Below are 17,339 nucleotides of genomic sequence, written 5' to 3' on the forward strand. Positions count from 1 at the left end.
TATTTATTTATGTAAACCAGCTCCTTCCCTTCTTGTGTTTTTTTTTCTTTCCTAGCACCGGGGGAGCCACCCCTCCTAAATGTCGTTGTTTGGTACCTGTACTATAGCAATGACAATAAAGACCATTCATTCATAGTGCCTAATAGTGTCATCATGTCGTTCCGCAGATCGACCCAACTGCAATGCACCACCTCAAGATATCTCTCTCCTTCACTGAGCGTCCTTGAAGACTGTTGATGCTACCTTTATGCTACACTTTATTATGAATAATGACATTTTGTGAAAAGAAATCCACACCTGTGCTTTTTTTGTTTACCTATCTATCTTCAATTGTGCCTTTTACAGAAAACAACAAATAGTATTGCTCCACATCTAGTTATTTCTTCTTCTGTTTGACATTCTGCATCCTCTTCAAAGGATGATGTTGAGTTTGTTGCAATGACGCAAGCTTTCATAAGAAATACAGGGCATCAGGCATGTGCAAGTTTCAATAAAAGACAGACCACCATATTTAGTTTTTCCTTCTCCTTTATATCCACCCTTTTATTGTCTATGTCAATAATTATCATGCAAGGAAATCCCACAATACAAACCAGGTCGCTGAAGCATGAACAATATCAACAACTGACAGCAAGAGCCATTTGAGAACATAAACCATTTCAAACCGTTGTTTTAATAACCTCAACCATTAAAGTACAGAACATTTAACCACACATTCACGGGTTCATCCTAGAGAGGCAGTGCAGGCAATGACTAGGGTTTGGTAATGAAGAATCACTGGGCCAGGCATCATCATAAACGGGAGTTTCAGTCATCATGTTTCAGTCATCATGTTTCAGTTTCCTGATCTTTCCCTTGTGACGGTCGATCTCGCCCTGCAGACGGCTGATCTCCTTCTTGTGGTGTTCGATCTCCTCTTGGTGGTGCTGCTTCAGCGCCGCCATCTGCTCCTGCTCCTTACGCCTGCAGCGGGAGAGAAGAGGAGGCAGAAAGAGGGAGAGAGAGAGAGAGAAAGAGGGAGAGAGATGGAACGAGGAGAGGCAGAGACAGTAACCCCACATGCATTCCCATATGCCCCCTGGCACCTTCCAGACCCTCTAGAGTCTAGACACTTGGAGATCTTAGAGGCTGATCCAGTCCTCTCAAACTTAACCAGTCCTCTCATAACCCTAACCAGTCCTCTCATAATCCTAACCCTCTCTAATCTTCTCATAACCCTAACCCTAACCAGTCCTCTCATAAACCTAATCCTAACCAGGCCCAGTGTCAGAATCAACACCTTGGGTGGGCAGGGGCCGACCGGCCTACGTGCGTTCAAACACGGCCCGGGAATATCAACAATTCTGGAAAAGCTTTTGATTGGGTGGGCAAGACGAGCCCACCCTTGCCCATTTCCACCGCCGACCTTGAACGTAACTCTATCCAGTCAGTCCTCTCATATTTCCACTAGTGCACGTGGGGAATGCTCATGGCCAGTTAATGTTCAGGCATTACCCAGTCCCAGACTAGCCAGGTGCATCCAGTTTATCTGCAGAACTTGCCACATTGACCACTTTCATTAAGTTACACGTCTGACCCTCACCACTACGTCTCCTAAAGACACCCGCTTTCCCCTCTACTGTGTCCCTAAGAACTTCTATTGCCCCCCTTGTACTGTCTCTCAGTTTCTCCAGTAATAAAATAAAATAAAAATAAGTTTTAGAAGAAGGTGATAGGGAGAAGATTTTTCCTTCTATCAGTGGCCCCAGGCCCGAGCTAGATTACTCTTCCTGCAACGAATGGTGGATTGCTGATTCACATGCTTAGTATTCAAATGTATTGATTGTAAGTCGCTTTAGAATAAGGCGTCTGCTAAATGCCAAAAATGTAAATGTTACAATGCTATTATTATTATTGCAAAAAGATTACATTTTGTCAAGAACATACCAGGTGTATGTATGTATATGTATACTATATGTTAGTATAGTAAGTCATACTCACCTGAAGTACATTTCCTCCTCAGCTACCCCCCTCTTCCCCATAGCCCCTCCTGCCTCACGGATAGACCCTCCTCCACCTCCTCCCTTTCCTGCACCTTTGCCCAACTCACCCAGCTGGATCACAGGAAGGTTTATAAAAAGAAAAATGCCTGGTCATGTATGTACACAGAATATTGATAATCAATCAATGACAGTGCAATTGATAAGACGTCCACTGAGCTTCAAGTAACACAGTTTCGCAGGGATCGTTATGCTGCTCTGAAGGCCAAATGTGTTATCTACCTAATAAGAATATAGCTGACTGGTTGAGAAAATAACCTGTTTTGACCTTCAGACTTGATAACAGCCTTATCCATGGAAAACACTGATAACATAATCTTGGTCATGTGACATGCTGACCCCGCGACATGAGCCCCTTCTTCTTACTGAAGAAACACCTGTGGAATGATAGCATGGGAACAACATGGGCCGATCCTGTAAAACGTGAGGCAGTAAGGTCCACTGATCTCAAACACATCACACCTTGACATTCATTTCACAACAATACCCACCCACAGAATTGACCAGAAAAGGTAAACAATGCTTTTTCAACCTGTCCAGGCCATTGTGCGACATCATTGTCAGCATCGCCATTCATATTCACAAACTAGATACACAAAACGATGGTCTGAGGCCCAAAAAATACATACGTTAACTTAAATATGCCTAAAACATTTTAAACTAGCTTTCTAGCAAACGACTTCACTTCGTCCACCTGCCTCTGTGGCCCATGCATGGTTGCAGAGCAGCATCTGAGAGCAGCACACATGGACCCCTGAGCGACACATAGAACATGGCTGGGACACAATGGAACACTGAGCAGAATCATCTGGACTAGCATTAAAAATAGCCCAAGGCGACACTGAACATGTTGAATGCCATGGGCTTCATCGGACTTCAGACTGTATTGTGGCAGCGAAGAGCTCCTTGTAAATGTAGTCATGTTGTCAATCATTCGTGTTAGTTTTTACCTGGTCGGATGACATCCGTAACTGGGTAGTGAGGATACTCCTGACGTTAGGTGTCAAAAATCTCGCCATTCTCAGTTCTCTGTCCCAAAAATTCAACTACCACTGAAGTACCGTACTGTCCTTGTCCACCAAAATAAAACAAAAACGGCCTCTTCCATTATCTAGTGAGGGGTGTTCAATGAACGAACGCATCGTCCTTCTTGTGTTTCTATGAATGATATATAACGGTTCAATAGCCTACGACTTGTTCATTCTAATATATTAAGTCTTTTGACAAGATCCAGAGATAGGTAATTTGCGGTGGACAGCAAAAAATATAATTCGAAAAATAGCCTACCCCTATGCGTAATGGTATGGTCTGGTAAGGGACAGCACATGCAGGGCGTTACTACGTAACGACTTTACCCCTTGTTGTATAGGTCCAGCTTGGTACGCGCTGATTGCTATGGTCCTTATGGCTCGACGTGAAATACGAGACTGCTCCGGAATTCGCATTAATTTATCACCAATGTGGTGCCAGAGTTAGACTCTTTTTATGAGTTTTGTTTGACCACCCATGAAAGAGTGGTTTAATTTGCAACCACATAATACACATGTTCTGATCTGTGACTGAACTAATATAAGGCTGTATATCAGTGTGTTATTAGTGCACCCGTCACTGTATGAAAACTAATGTGACTCTGGCTACCGTAAGCAAGAAGGGACACAAAGCCGAAATATGACAAGTGGGGAAGGGATTTTATTCACAATGCTGCGATATCAAACCAAACACTGTCATGTGATGGTGGGTGCCTTGGAGTCGCCCCCTTGACTCCCCAGCCATTGAATGTCAGTCGAAACTGGGTTCACACAGTATATTGCATCACCTCGCTCACACAGGCACCAAAACAAGAACAAACTAAACAATAACACATTTCACAGAAGATTCCAAAACCACATTCAAATATGCCAAAAGTTTGCATTCGCTTCCTTCCTTTTTTTTTTTTTTTCTCCTTTTGCCATTATGCTGAATCACAAAATCAATTATTTACAATTATGGTCAGACCCTTGTTTACAAATAAGTGCATAAAAAATAACTAAACAGAAGAATTGTCATAAAAAATTGAAAAGCTAACTTAAAATTGTACTCCCTTGGTGGTGTCGTCATCAGCCATAGCAACCCTTGCAAAAATGTGACCTATAGAGACGACAGCAACACTCTTAAAGGCCGGTTTAAAGTTCTGCGTAAAGTCGACGCCGTAGGCTACACGTAAGCTTACGTAGTCCCGCGTGACCGTGCGTAGCCTTGACGCGCTCCTCTCAAAAAATCGAAGTACGTGTCAGCTCTGTGATTGGTCCGCTTGGTAGCACATGATTCAGACAAGGTTCCGACTCTCTCGTCGGCCAAAATGCGGAAGCCATGATAGAAATGTCATTTACTTTTTCTGTAATTACTTATTAATAAAGATTTGAAAAATTATGATAACCATCGTATTATCTTAGTTTAATGTCATTTCAATGCATCATAGAACTTTTATTTACAACAAGCATAACAACAAAAAGATCGCTATTATGCCGCTTTGAGCTTTGAGCTCCGTTGACTTCCTAACCGGAAGAGGCACAGCACAGGGGCATAGAAAACACTCTGCCACCTAGCGATGTGACGGTGTAATTGCAGCGCGGCCTACGCAGAAGTGTAAAGTGCGAGAGCCCTTACGTAGGGAACGTAAGCTACGCACGTACATTCGACGCAGAACTTTAAATCGGCCTTTACACCCCCACTTCTCTGACTGTACTGGCTGTCATATGCAACTCCATGTTTGCCTCTGAGGAGAGGAGAGAGATGATTTCTGAGGCTGTCTATGCTGCTCCGTTTTGGTTATGTGCAAGTTTGAGATAAAAAATAAAAATAAAAAATAAAAAAGGAGAAAAAAGGAACCAAAATGGACTGAATACAGGAACAACAACAAAAACAAGAAAAAGGAGAGGGAATAGACAAAGAGAGAGAGAGAGAGAGAGAGAGAGAGAGAGAGAGAGAGAGAGAGAGAGAGAAAGTAATCAGAGGGCCTGAAGGGGTCTGCGGAGGCCTTTGGAGGGGTAGGGCAGCCGTCGAGGCTCCCCCCTCTGTCCCCGTCAGTCCTGCTTGGTGCCCCCCAGGGCCCGTAGGCGCTCCAGCAGAGGGGGGTGGGAGTAGTGCCACATGGAGAAGAGCCAGTCGGCCACGGGGAAGCCCAGGTTGTCCTTGTTGAGCTTGATGAGGGCGGAGTAGAGCTCCGTGGCCCGGCCCATGCCCCGCGCGAAGGCGTCCGCCTGGAACTCGAACCTACGGCTCAGGACCGTCAGGCAGAAAGACAGGAGCTGGATGGAGGGAAGGGGGGGGGGGGGGGGGGGGGGGAGAGAGAAAAATAAGACACAAGACTCGAAAGATTTGTGCGAAATTGCTGCGATGTACAGTTGATGTAATGAGAATAGTTTCAGCATTTCAACAGCTTCGATCTCTCCACACTCCACTGAAGCGTGTCCTGATGCAGACAGGTTAACGCCACGTTTAGGAGATCAGTTGCTTACCTCATTGTACGGGGAAAAGATGAACTGAAATATGATCATCAACCCGATCAGCGTGGGCTGGCTGTCTGTGAAACCGAAGGCCAGGAACAGCTCCTTCCGTCCAATCAGAACCGCAAACAGGAAGAAACACAGGAAGGAGTTCATCTGCGATAACAGAGACAGGATGTTACAAATGTTATCATTACGATCAGAATGACATTCATTTCATACATGCATTTCTACAGCGGAAAGTCACAGTAGATGATCATTACATGTGATTATTGATCATAAAACCGTGGATCTGCTATGCGGCACAGATATGAGGTAAGTTGGGACGGGCAGGTAGGTAGCCTGGAGCTTAGGGAGGTTCAATCCTCACATCCGGCTCCACGAGGCATCATTTGTTTGTTTGAAGTAGAGATGATAAATCGTAAATAAATGGATTGCACTTATATAGCACCTTATTCCAAAGCGCTTTACAATGGCTTCTCATTCACACACCAATGGCGGCAAGCTACCATGCAACCCACTCATTGGGAGCAATTTGAAATTCAGTGTCTTGCCCATGGACACCTCAATACCTGGACAGGAGTAGATCGAACCGACGACCGTACGATCATTAGACACACCTGGAACCTAGAAACACACCTGACTGATGACGATGTTCTTGACAGTGTGGCCCAGCTTCCAGTGGCCTAGCTCGTGTCCCAGGACCGCCAGAATCTCTGGGTTGTTGCAGCCTTGCTTCTTGTTCTGGACAAATGGTTACAGCAATAAAAATCTCCCTGAACTTAAAAAACATTAAATCAAACATATCATAGCCCCAACTTGATCATGAACTACCAACACAAGACCAACCACCTACTTACTTAAAAATTCAAATGTGTGTGAGGTCTTTTACAGACATAATGCAGCAATGTGACTAGTGTAAAACCACTCATCTATAACCAAAGACACAATCGAAATGCATGTGTGTGTTGGGTGTATTGTTATCACGAAGCTCTCTCTCTCTGTGTAGAGGAGTGTCTCTCACCTTGGGCTTGGCTTTGGCCTCACTGGGGGTGTCATTCTCCTCCGTCTGCTCAGGCTCCGGCTCCTCGGCCTTGTTGAGGGGGGAGTAGTCCTCCAGCAGGGTGTCAAACAGCACAATGCGCTTGTTCTTGAAGAACCCATAGAAGTAGGCGTTGCTGTGGGAAGAACGCTTGGAACCTTGGAACAGTAGGTAGGAGAAAGGGAACGTTAGGCCGGGTTCTAGAACATGACAGATCTCCTTGGTTACGTGTAGGGCTGCAACTAACGATTATTTTGGTAGTCGACTAATCTGTCGATTATTTTTCCGGTTAGTCGCGATTAGTCATGTGGCTTTTCGCTGCGCGTAAATGGCGACGCAGAAGCATAAATCCGGCTTAACTAGCTATCTAACCTAACGTTACGCCAAGCTACAGCTGCTCACAGAGCTAGTTGATTGGCTAGCTAGCATTGCTGGCTAGACTACAGACAGCTCACGTTAGTAGGCTACGCTTGGCGCTGTTTATCTTACAGACAGCTCGCTGGTGGACTCAACATAATTGAAATAGCATTCACTTATCAAGCATCATTCATGATCATCCACCATGACTACCTGGTATTTTAATAGCGACCACCCCTCACTTCATTTCATCTCGCGTTCTCCTGGCTTCAACATGGAAAACCCCTGCTACGTAACGTTACATACAAGCGCCTCTGTCTGTCACATGCGTGCCACAGGGCAAATAAATTAATAGCACAAACGCTCATAGCATGTACAGCCCTGTCCATGAGACGTTGTTTTCCAACATGTAACAGTAAAGCTAACATAAACATTACGACCCTAACAATATAACGTTAGCCAGTTGGCTAACAACGTTAGCTAAAACTTACCCAGCTGATTCTTAAATGGCTCCCGTTTAAAAATAAAAATAAAATAAAAAAATAAAATAAAAAAAAAACGTTTTTTAAAAATATATCTTTTTATGCGATTAGTCGACAACAACATTTCACGTCGACGAATTTTCGTAATCGATTAGTCGTGACTAATCGACTAATCGTTGCAGCCCTAGTTACGTGTAGCCGATGAGGACCCATGCTGGACGGAATGGACCGCGTGTGGGGTCACAGGCTGCCCTGTGTTGGCTGCCGAGGGGGTTCACTCCTACGGTATACAGTCCTCCTACCAGCAGCTGTCACTTTATCCATTATCTGAATGTTAAAACCACATGTAGGACAACTTTGCAGCCAACATAGGGGAGCCTCTGATCCTACACGCGTACAGTTTAGGGGTGGGCATCGACGATCGATAATTGATCGATAAGGATCTTGGTCGATCACAAAATAAAACATTTGGTCGATTTTTTTGTGATGACCAAATGTTTTATTTTGTGATCGACCAAGATCCTTATCGATCGTCGATGCCCACCCCTAGTACAGTTGTGTGGTCCGTTCGGGCCAGACACACGTGTGACAAAACCGTCATTCACATGTTTATCGATATAGTGTATAGTGTCTCCTACTTAGGAGAAACAAGAGCTGACAGTTTACATGCAGCGTAAGATGTTGAGTTAGGTATCAGAGCCTCACCCTCCACTATATAGACCTTGGTGAGGGGGAAGCTGATAGACTTGGCCATGGACTCGATCTCTGTTTTCAGCTCTCCCTCTGGCAATGGGGTAAACTTGTCAAACAGGGGAGCGATGTAGTCAGCATAGATGGTCACCAGCACCTAGGAGGGCAGAAGAACTATTACTTTATTATTGTGATTTTGTATCTTAATTAATTTTAATTTTAATTTTGCCATTGTATACTTGTACATTGGCATGTAATAAAAACGACGTTTTAATTTTGCCATTTAGCAGACGCTTTTAATCCAAAGCGACTTACAATTACGAATTACAGGGACATTCCCCCTGGAGTAACTGAGGGCTAAGTGCCTTACTCAAGGGCACACTAGTAGGGGTGTGATTTCAGGCGGGATTTGAACTCACAACCTTCCGATCACAAGTCCAACTCACTATCCACTAGACCACCACTACCCCAGGTATCTTGATGCTGCAATACCAATGCTGAGAAACCAAAGCCAAAGAATGTTACTCTTGTATACTTGTACATTGGCATGTAATAAAAACGATTCTGATTCTGAACAGGAACTATGTGAAGGAAATATATTTGAACCATTGGACAAGCTGAAATCACTAAGTTACTAAACCCAACTGACAAAACAGTCTGCCTTTGAATGAGGTGTAATGACACTGTTTCGATCACTGGTTACTGTAACTACTGTTGATTTAAATGACTATATCACATCAGACAGAGTTAAAAGGGACTAACCAGAGAAAGAGGTATTTAAAAAATTAAATAATAATAATCTTAATTCTTCCTATTTCTAGCATTGTGACTGCCAATAGTCCCTGGCCCGAACATAGATTACTTTTTATTGCAATGACTGACGGTTAGATGGTTCACTTACTTAGACAAACGTATCTGTTGTAAGTCGCTTTGGATAAAAGTGCTGAATGCCCAAAAATGTAAACGTAACGTGACTTCCTGTTTTCTATTTTTGTAAGGGACTTACCAGAGACACGCCCAGAGTGAAGAGCCAGGCGTAGATAAAGAAGTAGTCTCCTCCGACCTTGATGATGTACAGCAGCAGTGAGGTCACAGGCAACAAGATGCACTGGGTCACAATAAACTTCTTGACCGCATCCTTCAGGAAGAACCCCAGCGTCTGAGAGGAGGCACAGAGAAGACAATGAGAACAGAGAGACTGGACAGGGAGCCTTCTACAACTGAGAAAACATGCTGTGAAAAACAAAACATGCATTCATTTGATTGTGTATAACAGGGTTCTTACAAGTTTCAACAAGTCAAATTTAAGACCTTTTTAGACCTTTTTTTAGACATCTTTGAATCTAATTTTTGACCTATTCGCGACACCATGATAGCTTTTTGTCAGCCACGAGGTGATGAAAATAGGGATTTCACTGCCATACAGACGAAAGGAAGCGAATTGGCATTTTTTGGGTTCCAGCTTGATTAATTCCCACGTAAATAAATGTGGTCAGACTGATTTCCTTGCAGGATGTAATTTTTAAGACCTAGCGCGCCTCATTTTTAGACCGAATAACTGAAATGTAAGACCGTTTTAGGCCTTATAGATTTGATTGCTGGATTTTAGACTTTAAGTCATTTTAAGACCAGCGTGGGAACCCTGGTGTAAGACAGTCGTCTGTGTTCACCTGCTGGTTGAACCCGTGCTTCTCCTCAATGACGAAGGTGTTGTAGACGCTCCAGGGGATCCCAGTGAAGGCACTGAACAAGGTCGCCAGCATCAGGAAAGTAAGGGACTGGGAGATCTAAAACAGGAAAAGACAAAGCATTGAATTATTTTGTTGTTTATCGGGATTAGCTCACGCATGAATGAATGAATGAATGAATGAATGAATTCCTATTGAAGAAAAATTTGGACTGCCTATGTATTTTCAGTGTGGAGCGAGCGCGCACACGTGAACGTGCCCACGCACACACACGCACACACACGCACACACACACACACACACAGAGAATGCAATGGTAATACACACACCTCATACTCTGGGCCCAGTCCAAAGCGACCGGTCACGACCCCGGATACTCTCCAGAGAAAAGGGATCCCTCCCAGGAGCAGGATCAGCTGTGAGACAGACAACAGCCGTATGTTACAGTGTGTTACAGTGTGTTACAGTGGGCAGTGTGTTACAGCAGTGTGTTACAGTGGGCAGTGTGTTACAGCAGTGTGTGTTACAGCAGTGTGTTACAGCAGTGTGTTACAGTGTGTTACAGTGTGTTACAGCAGTGTGTTACAGTGGGCAGTGTGTTACAGCAGTGTGTGTTACAGCAGTGTGTTACAGTGTGTTACAGTGGGCAGTGTGTTACAGTGGGCAGTGTGTTACAGTGTGTTACAGCAGTGTGTTACAGCAGTGTGTTAGAGTGTGTTAGTGTGTTACAGTGGGCAGTGTGTTACAGCAGTGTGTTACAGTGGGCTGTGTGTTACAGTGTGTTACAGAGTGTGTTACAGCAGTGTGTTACAGCAGTGTGTTACAGTGGGCAGTGTGTTACAGTGTTACAGCAGTGTGTTACAGTGTTACAGCAGTGTGTTACAGTGTTACAGCAGTGTGTTACAGTGTTACAGCAGTGTGTTACAGTGGGCAGTGTGTTACAGTGTTACAGCAGTGTGTTACAGTGTTACAGCAGTGTGTTACAGAAGTGTGTTACAGTGTTACAGTAGTGTGTTACAGCAGTGTGTTACAGCAGTGTGTTACAGAAGTGTGTTACAGAAGTGTGTTACAGAAGTGTGTTACAGCAGTGTGTTACAGTGTGTTACAGAGTGTGTTACAGCAGTGTGTTACAGAGTGTGTTACAGCAGTGTGTTACAGCAGTGTGTTACAGTGGGCAGTGTGTTACAGAAGTGTGTTACAGTGTTACAGCAGTGTGTTACAGAAGTGTGTTACAGTGTTACAGCAGTGTGTTACAGTGTTACAGCAGTGTGTTACAGAAGTGTGTTACAGCAGTGTGTTACAGTGTGTTACAGAAGTGTGTTACAGCAGTGTGTTACAGCAGTGTGTTACAGTGGGCTGTGTGTTACAGTGTGTTACAGAAGTGTGTTACAGAAGTGTGTTACAGTGGGGCTGCTGCAGGCAGACCACCAACTCTTAGCTCAGTCAGCAGCACACTCACGTAACTTTAACTAGTTGTTTCATGTAAGCTTGAGCTTGGCCTAATTGGATGGCGCTGCTCTGTTTAGGACCCGGCCCACAGAGGGGTCCGTTCACTGTGCCTACCGTCCCCTCGGTCTCTGAGTACAGCCCGGACCAGAAGCTGAAGTTGCTCTTGTCCAGTTGGTAGAGGCGTGACTTCTCAAAGGTGACCGTGTCCATGATCTTCCCCAGCTCCTGGGGAACATGCGTGGTCGACCTGTAGATGCTACGCTACGTAGTTGAAACAGATCACATTCAAATGTAATCAAACTTTAATGGTCGTTGACATTTACACAATATACAGGAAGCAATGTAATGAAATGCTTTAGGGTAAGCAACTCCTCAACAACGCAACAATCAAACAATATCAATTAGCAGTGTAATGTCATAATAATAATAACAACAACAACAACAAAATGATAGCAAAACAATGGCAATAGCATATAGTGTTCATCAACCAAAATCTGTGTGTGCTCTGATCTCCCTGTATGTATATGTGTGTGTGTGTGTGTGTGTGTGTGTGTGTGTGTGTGTGTGTGTGTGTGTGTGTATAATATATAACATATTTGTATCTGATTGTATGGCAAACAAAGTATTTGATTGACCTGTGCCCAATACTGTTAATTATTCAGGAGCAAATCTATTCAAGTATGCATGTTAGATGGCAGGTGACGTCAGCCATAAAGGGCGGTTAGTAAGTTTCCATGGCTATGTATTGAAACAGTGACATGGCTAGAAAGATGACAGATTGTTGCAGTGAAACGGTGAAAACATAGTTGCTTGCCAGCGAGATGGGGCTAGTTGAGGAATCCACCTTCGTGGGTTTGACAGTTACGATACACACAATGACATGCTCTCAATTACCTGTCTGTAGGCAAGGTAGGCCTCCCACAGGTTCACCGTCCATGAGAAGACCAGCACTGCATAAAATATCTGATTTTCGATTGGAAGGTCAAGTATTGACTGCATCTTTATTCTGTACTCGGGGTATGTTTGAAGTTAGCAATCTTGGCTAGCTGAGTAGCTAGCTAGCTAGACCCGGTAAAGACCGCTGCCCGTACACACAAACTCTCCAAACGTGATTCTAAAGATCAGATAAGAAGTGTCAAACTCGGATTATTTAATGAAGTTTAAATCCCCACTTTAAACTGCCTAATATCTAGCCAGCCACTGACAATGATATCTCATGTCATGCTCATTCGCTTGCAGTGTCCATTCATGCTAAATTGACAGTGCAGCAGTTGATTATGTTCCCCATGAAACCAGGTCACAGAAACAATAGTTCCATGCTCAATATAGGCTTCCTCCTCTTCTTTAGGATAGTGTTCAATAACTCATAAGGAGTACATTTACATTGACATGTTTTACATTTAGCAGATGCTTTTATCCAAAGCGACTTACAACACTGTAAGTACATTTGTCTAAAGTAAGTGAATCATCTACACATCACTTGGAGCACTTTGAGCTGCAACGTTTGCAGGAAAAGCGCTATACAAATAAAAGGTTATTATTATAATAATTATTATCAGTCATCTGAAAAAGTCTATATTAGGACCAGGTGCCATTGGCAGTTACAATGCTAGAAGGAAGGATTATTAGGGTTAGGGTATTATTATTGTTATTATTATTATTGTTATTGTTATTATTATTATTATTATTATTATTGTTATTATTTTGCATATACAAAATACCTCATGAATAAAACAAAATAACAACTTTTCATCTTGTTTACATCTGCTTTATTTAGTTTTGATGCATTGGATACATATTATGCTGCACTTTCCCAGCGTGAGGAGTTGTTGCTTTCCTCATGTCTCTTTCCAACGTGGATGCGCCGAGAGCAGCATTGGAGAGGTGGGGGACCTGAGGGGTCTGTCTGATGATGATGGTGGTGGTGGTGGTGTCCACTATGCTTCTCCAAGGCCCTCCTCAGCAAGGCCCTCCTCAGCATAGTAACCTTCACATCCAGACAGTTGACGTTGGACAGGTTTGAGCAGCTTTTTCTGGTCTTCTCCGATCCAAGACGACGTTTGATCACCCATCTCCAGACGTTCTACACAAAATGAATATGGAATGGCAATATGGAAGTATTTGAATATTGGATAGGATGAACCCAATTAATATACGGTGGAAGCATGTCTTCCTCCCATGGGCATGCTAATATGAATTTAATCAATTGTACATTTTAATAGGTGACCTAAAACTGCCAATGTATCGTACACGTTGACATCTCTTGACAATAGTATTATTATTATTATAATATATATATAATAATATTATTAATATATAAATATAATATATAATATATAATATATAATAATAATAATAATACATTAGACTTATATAGCGCTTTTCTAGACACTCAAATTAAGACGCTTTACAAACTGAAAAGATCGAGTAGTAAAATAAAAAGAAACAAAAAAATAAATAAAAGAAAGTATAGGGGTCTAATTAATTTTTAGATTACTAAATCTAGAGTGTCTTTGTAGGACAATCTACTCTGTATACTGCAAGTACTATATCTAGATTTCGGGCGGAGAAGCGGCGAAAACAAGCGTCCTCTCTCGACCCGCATTTTTTGAAAAGTGAAAAGTCGAGTATGATCAATCAATGTAATGTAATTAATGAAGTCTAGACCAGTCTTACCTGGGAGAAAAGCGCTATTCTGTTCCAATAGATGTAGCAAAGGAAGAGAAGAGCAGCCGTGAATAAAGTGATGGGGATTGTCCATCCATCCAGAAGAGGTTGAACATGTGCAACTGTGGGATTGTCTATCCATCCAGAAGAGGTTGAACCTGTCCTGACTCTGCTTCTGCTAGGGCGAGGGGAGCTAGCCATAAACACGGACCGCATCCACCTTGACTGCTCTGATTGCTCATGCCAATCCATTTCGTTCAAAGTTTACACATAACTGTAACTTCTCTCAGTTTTGTGGCCGGTCCAATTCACAGACACAAGTGTTCTGGGCTGGCACTTTTGCATATCGAACATGTGTTTGTCTGGATTCTAGAATGTTTATCAATGTTTTTATGACCTTTACTTTGACGTCACAAAAGCAAACAGTATATGCCTCGTGTCATGTGACAGAATAATTATGTTCCATGTTATATGTTCACTAAAGCATTTTCAATACCGAAAGTAGAAAAAACATCCTCAGGATCACAGCGCAATAAAAGTCTAATTGCACCAGGCTACTATATAATAGGCCATATAGGCCCACATACATCTTAATGACTTTATCCCGTTCTGTTTCTTTACCGAAAACAAATAGCCTAAACCAAAACAGTTCCAGTGCACTGATTCAATGAGTGTGGTTTGGCATGACAGTTCCGTGATTTAACGGCCTGATTTGTTTGGAGTGAGGTCCCTATAGCAACCAACACTAAACCCACATCACAACAGCATGGACGAGTTTCAATCCACCGAGGAGGTAGGATAATAAAGAAATACAGGCCTATTTAACTAAACGGTAGGACTTACAATCGCCACAAATTGAAACATTGTGAAATAGTTTTATTGTACCGTGTTTTGTGACTGCCTTACTAAAAACGCCAGCTATAGTGGGCAAACAAACCCCGTTAAAAAGAAAAACATTCTCTCACACACTGAATTGTAATAGGCTTAGTGCCATGCACATGTTTGATGTTTAATGTCTTTTACGGTTAATGTGTATTGCCTTTTTCAGACTGCATTTGTTGTTGATGACATTACCACCATAATAAAAGACGTAAGTGTGACTCAATCTCTTTTTAGAGTGGAAACCGACAATTCTTCTGACACTAATAGTTGGGAGTTTGGGACCTGCTTGGCTCTAAATATTAGTCATTAAACATGAACATTGATTAACATCAACATTAAATCCAATGCATATAATAATGTCATGCCACACACACATTTCCAATACAATTAATTAATGTCATCTTTTTGTAATACCACTTTTCATTCAATGTCTGTTCACATGAGAACAGAATGTAAACGGAGTTATAGTTTAATCATAAATGGGTGTCTGTCTGTGTGACTGTGAAAACTGACATCATCATTGCAGACTGTGGAGGCAACCATCGCCAACAGTGCCTATCAACAAAGTCGAATCAATCAATGGACATCCAGCATAGTGGAGACCAGTCTGAACCAACTGGCCAAACTGGGAAAACCCTTCAAGTACATAGGTAAACCCATTTGACGCTAACTGGTACAGACACTTTCTAAACCAGTTTTGATCATTAGGCTACAATAAAAGCATGTCTCTCCCTATCGTGATTCGTGGCAATGGGAGGTTTTTCACAACACACTCAGGTGGTAATCTCTTCCACTTTCGCTTTTTTTGTAATTGTGCTGTTCCCATTCCATCAGTGACCTGCATAATACTGCAGAAAAACGGAGCCGGCCTGCACACTGCCAGCTCGTGCTTCTGGGACAACACTATTGACGGTAAGCCATGTTTGCCAAACCGCGTTGAGCCAACTCGAGTTAAAGCCTCCAGTGTTCGCCTTGTTATGCATCCATAACGGCTGTAAAAGCGTCGGATTTGCATGGCTGGCGCACAGAACCAGGCAAAGGAAGGAGAATGTGAGCTGAAATTATCTGAGCCAGTGTAGTATGGTTCAGGCATGGCCTGTAGTGTGTAAAGCCCTGAAGTACTGAAGAGGAGAATGGTGTTTAGCGGTCTGAATAGGCTAGGTGCACGATCTCCACTACTTCCTGAAAGGCACCTGGCATGAACATAATTATCCTGTCTCACTCTATTGGTTTAATTGATTAATCAGCTGTGCACTGTGTTCCAACATTTTACCGCACAGCTGATTAATCAATTAAACCAATAGAGTGAGACAGGATATGTTCATGCCAGGTGCCTTTCAGGAAGTAGTGGAGATCGTGCACCTAGCCTATTAGCGTGGCACTGGCTGAAATGTAAAACGTTTTTAAAATGTTTCCATTTTATTTTATTGTATGCACTTTGATGATTATTCTTCTATAATGAATAGGCACTATACATGTAATACCTTTAAGACATCATTACTATTATGTTGTTGTTACTGTTTTAAAACGATAAAAAGCTACTAGCTGACCAGTGAAAGCAGAGTTGTTTGCTTTCTATTCCCTCTACCAGGAAGCTGCACCGTGAGGTGGGAGAACAAGACCATGTACTGCATCATCAGTGTCTTTGGGCTGGCTGTGTGACGGGACCAACAACCAGTGGACCCCCTCCTCCTTTCCTGCTTTTAAACCAGCTTAACTCGTATCATATCATACCATTCTAGTTTTGCAAATGTAAACTTAGTGTAATAAATCCAGACCTTTTAGAAATTAGAATATCACTCCATTTCCTTATTAATGAGACTATACTGGTGGATAATTATTATTCTATAATTGTTTATTAGAAATCATTAGTAAAAAAGAATAATAATACAAGGCCAATTGGCAAATTATTCAACAAGAGATTTATTTAGTCTACAATTACTGTATACCGGAGTGGTGTCATCCAGTATGCAAAGGCACCAGTCTACTCACACTGTATAGACCTACCACAACAGTCTAATTCGGATATAGGGCCGGTTCCACAGACAAAGCCCAAGCCTAGTCCTGGACTAAATCACACCTTCAATGTAGAACCTCCATTGAAGATGCTTTTTAGTCTAGGACTAGGAGTAAACCTTGTCTGTGAAACCTGCCCCGAGGGTTCTCATAGAACACAGAATACTTTCTTGAAAAAAAAATTATGTAGGCAAATCAATGAATCAAAACATACAGAATGCAATTTAATATTTTTTGAAAGAGCCTATTCAAACATTTATTTTTCTTATAAAGCATTACATACATATCTGCCAACATCCATTCACTGCAATGGCATACATCCCTAGTGTCATTAGTAGGGCAACATGAGGTGTTTTAAGTCCCATGGGAGCCATTTTCACACACATGATCAGCGTTGAAATGGGTCACTGGCCTACTCTGTTCTTCTCAATGATATTTGAGCATTTGTAAAAAGTGTTTTGTGAGAGGACATGTACAATATAATAAATGCATTATTCATCAGCAGAAGAAATGAAATATGGTATCAATACCCTCTGCAAAGA

The 17,339-nt window shown here is 42.5% G+C and overlaps 3 protein-coding genes across 3 annotated transcripts; 1 reads left to right on the forward strand and 2 right to left on the reverse strand.

Moving 5' to 3' along the window:
* Window positions 1-527: 527 nt before the first annotated feature.
* atp5if1b (ATP synthase inhibitory factor subunit 1b) lies at window positions 528-3,113 on the reverse strand. The gene is made up of 3 exons (XM_080531037.1): window positions 2,990-3,113; window positions 1,981-2,093; window positions 528-963 (listed from the first exon to the last, which is right to left on the reverse strand). Exons 1-3 carry the CDS (start codon window positions 3,056-3,058, stop codon window positions 822-824), a joined length of 324 nt encoding a protein of 107 aa, XP_080387163.1. The 5' UTR covers window positions 3,059-3,113; the 3' UTR covers window positions 528-821.
* Window positions 3,114-3,706: 593 nt separating this feature from the next.
* zmpste24 (zinc metallopeptidase, STE24 homolog) lies at window positions 3,707-12,463 on the reverse strand. Its single transcript, XM_080535918.1, has 10 exons — window positions 12,127-12,463; window positions 11,347-11,493; window positions 10,113-10,199; window positions 9,766-9,882; window positions 9,102-9,254; window positions 8,111-8,252; window positions 6,549-6,724; window positions 6,164-6,268; window positions 5,537-5,680; window positions 3,707-5,326 (listed from the first exon to the last, which is right to left on the reverse strand). Exons 1-10 carry the CDS (start codon window positions 12,229-12,231, stop codon window positions 5,102-5,104), a joined length of 1,401 nt encoding a protein of 466 aa, XP_080392044.1. The 5' UTR covers window positions 12,232-12,463; the 3' UTR covers window positions 3,707-5,101.
* Window positions 12,464-14,665: 2,202 nt separating this feature from the next.
* Window positions 14,666-16,513, forward strand: dynlt1a (dynein light chain Tctex-type 1a; the record flags this gene model as incomplete). The annotated part of the gene is made up of 5 exons (XM_080537255.1): window positions 14,666-14,692; window positions 14,948-14,989; window positions 15,308-15,431; window positions 15,616-15,693; window positions 16,373-16,513. 5 exons carry the CDS (start codon window positions 14,666-14,668, stop codon window positions 16,441-16,443), a joined length of 342 nt encoding a protein of 113 aa, XP_080393381.1. The 3' UTR covers window positions 16,444-16,513.
* Between the last annotated feature and the right edge of the window lie 826 nt (window positions 16,514-17,339).

Source organism: Nansenia antarctica, assembly GCF_963989245.1.
Source record: "Nansenia antarctica genome assembly, chromosome: 1".
Lineage (NCBI taxonomy): Eukaryota > Metazoa > Chordata > Actinopteri > Argentiniformes > Microstomatidae > Nansenia > Nansenia antarctica.

Bases quoted from the DNA above. Each gene is read 5' to 3' on its own strand.
- zmpste24 (XM_080535918.1), bottom strand. From the start codon at position 12,231: ATGCAGTCAATACTTGACCTTCCAATCGAAAATCAGATATTTTATGCA. The intron at 9,883-10,112 runs GTGTGTGTATTA...TTCCTGTTTTAG, and splicing joins GACTGGGCCCAGAGTATGAG to ATCTCCCAGTCCCTTACTTT. The intron at 8,253-9,101 runs GTAAGTCCCTTA...CTGCCCTCCTAG, and splicing joins TCACTCTGGGCGTGTCTCTG to GTGCTGGTGACCATCTATGC.
- atp5if1b (XM_080531037.1), bottom strand. From the start codon at position 3,058: ATGGCGAGATTTTTGACACCTAACGTCAGGAGTATCCTCACTACCCAG. The intron at 2,094-2,989 runs GTAAAAACTAAC...CCTGTGATCCAG, and splicing joins TACGGATGTCATCCGACCAG to CTGGGTGAGTTGGGCAAAGG. The intron at 964-1,980 runs GTGAGTATGACT...CTCCCGCTGCAG, and splicing joins GAGGAGGAAATGTACTTCAG to GCGTAAGGAGCAGGAGCAGA.